This window comes from Tupaia chinensis, unplaced genomic scaffold, assembly GCF_000334495.1.
Source record: "Tupaia chinensis unplaced genomic scaffold, TupChi_1.0 Scaffold000620_1, whole genome shotgun sequence".
NCBI classification, from domain to species: Eukaryota; Metazoa; Chordata; class Mammalia; order Scandentia; family Tupaiidae; genus Tupaia; species Tupaia belangeri.
The window spans coordinates 1,136,585-1,139,589 of NW_006160140.1; the positions used below are offsets into that span (position 1 = coordinate 1,136,585).

The 3,005-nt window shown below is 33.6% G+C and overlaps 1 protein-coding gene across 1 annotated transcript in view; it reads right to left on the reverse strand.

Annotated features, from left to right (window-relative positions):
• DACH1 (dachshund family transcription factor 1) overlaps positions 1-3,005 on the reverse strand; it is a 486,510-nt gene that overhangs the window by 274,440 nt on the left and 209,065 nt on the right. Inside the window, 1 exon segment of the mRNA XM_027775957.1 lies at positions 684-799. Within this exon segment, the coding sequence (XP_027631758.1) occupies positions 684-799 (116 nt within the window).

Consider the following 3,005-nt stretch of genomic DNA (forward strand, 5'->3'; position numbering starts at 1 on the left):
CCAATTGCCTGCTGAAGTATCAAAATGAGGCTAAAATATATGCAATAGATAAAAGAATTATTGAACACACCCAGGTGGTGAAAATCAAATATACTTACCCCAGTGCATTATTAAAGTTGCTTATGGTATGGACCTAGTATGGTCCAGACTATTCTTTTATTTATGCATTTTTCAAAGGTCTTAGAATAAACATACTTCAAATGGTTCTAATAGAAATTTATTCACATAATAATTTTGGGAAAAATTAGGAGAATTTCTGCTTGACATTTTACTGACTTTTGCTCGTATGTGTCTATTCCCAAGTTCTTATAGAATGAGAAATAAGTTCAGAATCTAGAGATCTTATAGCTACCAGCTGACTGACCTTGAGGAAGTTTGACTCTCTGAGCTTAGATTCCTTCATAAGAACATAAGAATGATATTTTGCTGTTAGATATTTGTGGGAGGATTAATTAAAATAACTTGTACAGTGTGCTCAATTAAGTTTCATTCATTCTGTTTTACATAAACAAATGATGGTAATCACAATGCCATTTTGAAATAAATTGTCATGGGTAACATTGTCTTAGTGGGTACAAAATATAATTGATCCATGTAAATATCTAAGTAACTACAGGTATACATAAAAGCTGTAGTATTGGTTGATTTTAAATATTTTTGACGTAAATCAGTAGTACTCTTACCTGTTGGTGGAATTATCCCAGGAGACATGAGGCCAGGGACAGAATGTGGCATAATGTGAGAATTCTCTGGGGAGGTGACACTTTGAGTCCTCTTAGGAGGCCTTCCAGGTCTAGAACTGAAACAAACAAACAAAAAATTTTTACAATTAAGCTGTTGTCTTACACATCATTTCAAAGTTGTTTCAAGTGGTAACATGGACTGTAAATAAATTTGTTTCAAGGACGGTTGCTTTTGCAGTTAGATGTAATAGACTTCCATCACTAATTAGATTACATGCTGAATTCATTTTCCTCATTGAAGATCAGCCACTCCTGATGCATAATTCATAGCCTGCACCTCGTTACCTGCTTCTTCATATTAATATCTATACACAGTTTGAATTGCCTCGTTTGCATATGCTAAAGTTCTGCATGCAGCCTTCAGCACGAAAATTATGCACTAACTTGTAATAATTATTACAGTCAGCCTGCTATTGATTTATGAGACTTTTAAAAACCAAATATGTGTAGTACTTGTAATGAATGATATTTTAAGGTTCTTCAGGAAATTAAAAGGCAATGGCTGCCTAAGGAAATGTTCTGCTTGTTTGATTTAATACTACAGTTAGCTGGGAGGTGGAATGAAAGACTGATTCAGACCTATAGCACATTTTTCGATGATATGTTTTATTACTTTGCACTGCTAGCCTGATATCTAGATGATAAATGACAATACATATCTAATGTGTGAAAAGGTCTTGCAATTTCTTTATTTTTTGTCATTTAAAAGATAAGTCAAGTTATCATTTAACCCTTACTCTATTTAAGTGAAGATTCCCACTAAGTTGCCTTACTTTTTAGTTTACTGAAATATTGGAAAGGCTTGTGATTATTTGTACGACATCATAAAGAAACTGCCTGTATAGTGTCTTATAGGATGAATAAAAATAGTACGTGTTTGTGTCTCAGCAGTACTTGTCCTTTGCATGCCCATTGTACAACATTAATTTTTAAAGTTATAAAAGGAGAAGCTGAGTGGAAACAAGTATTCACTATCCCTTTGTGAAAATAGTACCAAAAATATAATATTAGCAATTCTTGAAACAAACATTCTTAACACTATGTTTCTAGTTTTTGACCCTGTATCATGAATGTGCTTTTATAAAATGCTCTTCCATAATTTATCAATCCAGTATGTGCCTAAATATAGCAAAACCACAAGACACACACCTTTCATAAGTAAGCATGTCCATGATTGGCTCAGCTGAAGGCCCTTGCCTCATCAGAAGACTCAAAGATACTGTCTCTTTTAGTTAGTGTAAGTAAGATACGTGTTCATTGAACAAAAAATTACTAAGTACCTGCTGTCTTCACAGCAGTGCACTATAGAGACTAATCTAGGAGAATGGGTTCCTAATCTTCAGAGTTTATACTCTTACCAAAGGGAAAGAATCTGTTGCATAAATAACTGTGATGCAAACTGTAATACGCTAACTCCCATAAGAACACTGGATGATGCTGATTAGAAGAGGACATCAATACTTTGATATTGAGGAAATGAATATGGCAGTGGAACCATTAGAAAATAATCCCGAAGGATGAGTCAGACATGGAAAAGAAAGGAATGAAAGAAACATGTACCACTGTGAGAATGTAAAAAAAAAAAAAAAAAGAAAGTGTAAAAATATATGAACATAGATGATCATTTCAAATGAGCAAAAACAAGTTAAATAGAAAAGAGGAGCAAAGATTGAGATGGCTAGACTTATTGCTTAGGGCCAGATCTTTGGAAAGTTTTGGAATGAGACAAAGAGATGGTTTGCCTGTTTGTCTGTTTCAGGAAAAAACAATTAACCACTGTGAAAATGTAAAAAAAAAAAAAAAAGAAAGTGTAAAAATATATGAACATAGATGATCATTTCAAATGAGCAAAAACAAGTTAAATAGAAAAGAGGAGCAAAGATTGAGATGGCTAGACTTATTGCTTAGGGCCAGATCTTTGGAAAGTTTTGGAATGAGACAAAGAGATGGTTTGCCTGTTTGTCTGTTTCATTAACCAACAGAGACAGTTTTCTGTTTATTGTTTCTAGTCCTATTATTCATTATTGTCAGTCATATAACTTGGGCTTTTCTATAGTTTCCATTCTCCCTGCGTGATCTCTTCTACTGTCATTAGTTAAATCCCAAAGACTAATTGCTAAATATACATTTACAGCCCAGATCCTCCTCCTGGGAGTCAGACATATTAATGTCTGTCTACTGGAAATCTCTGCTTGGATATTGTACAATAATCAAGACTCAGTTTGTCCAAATTTGAACTCAATATCTGCCCTTTTAAAACTT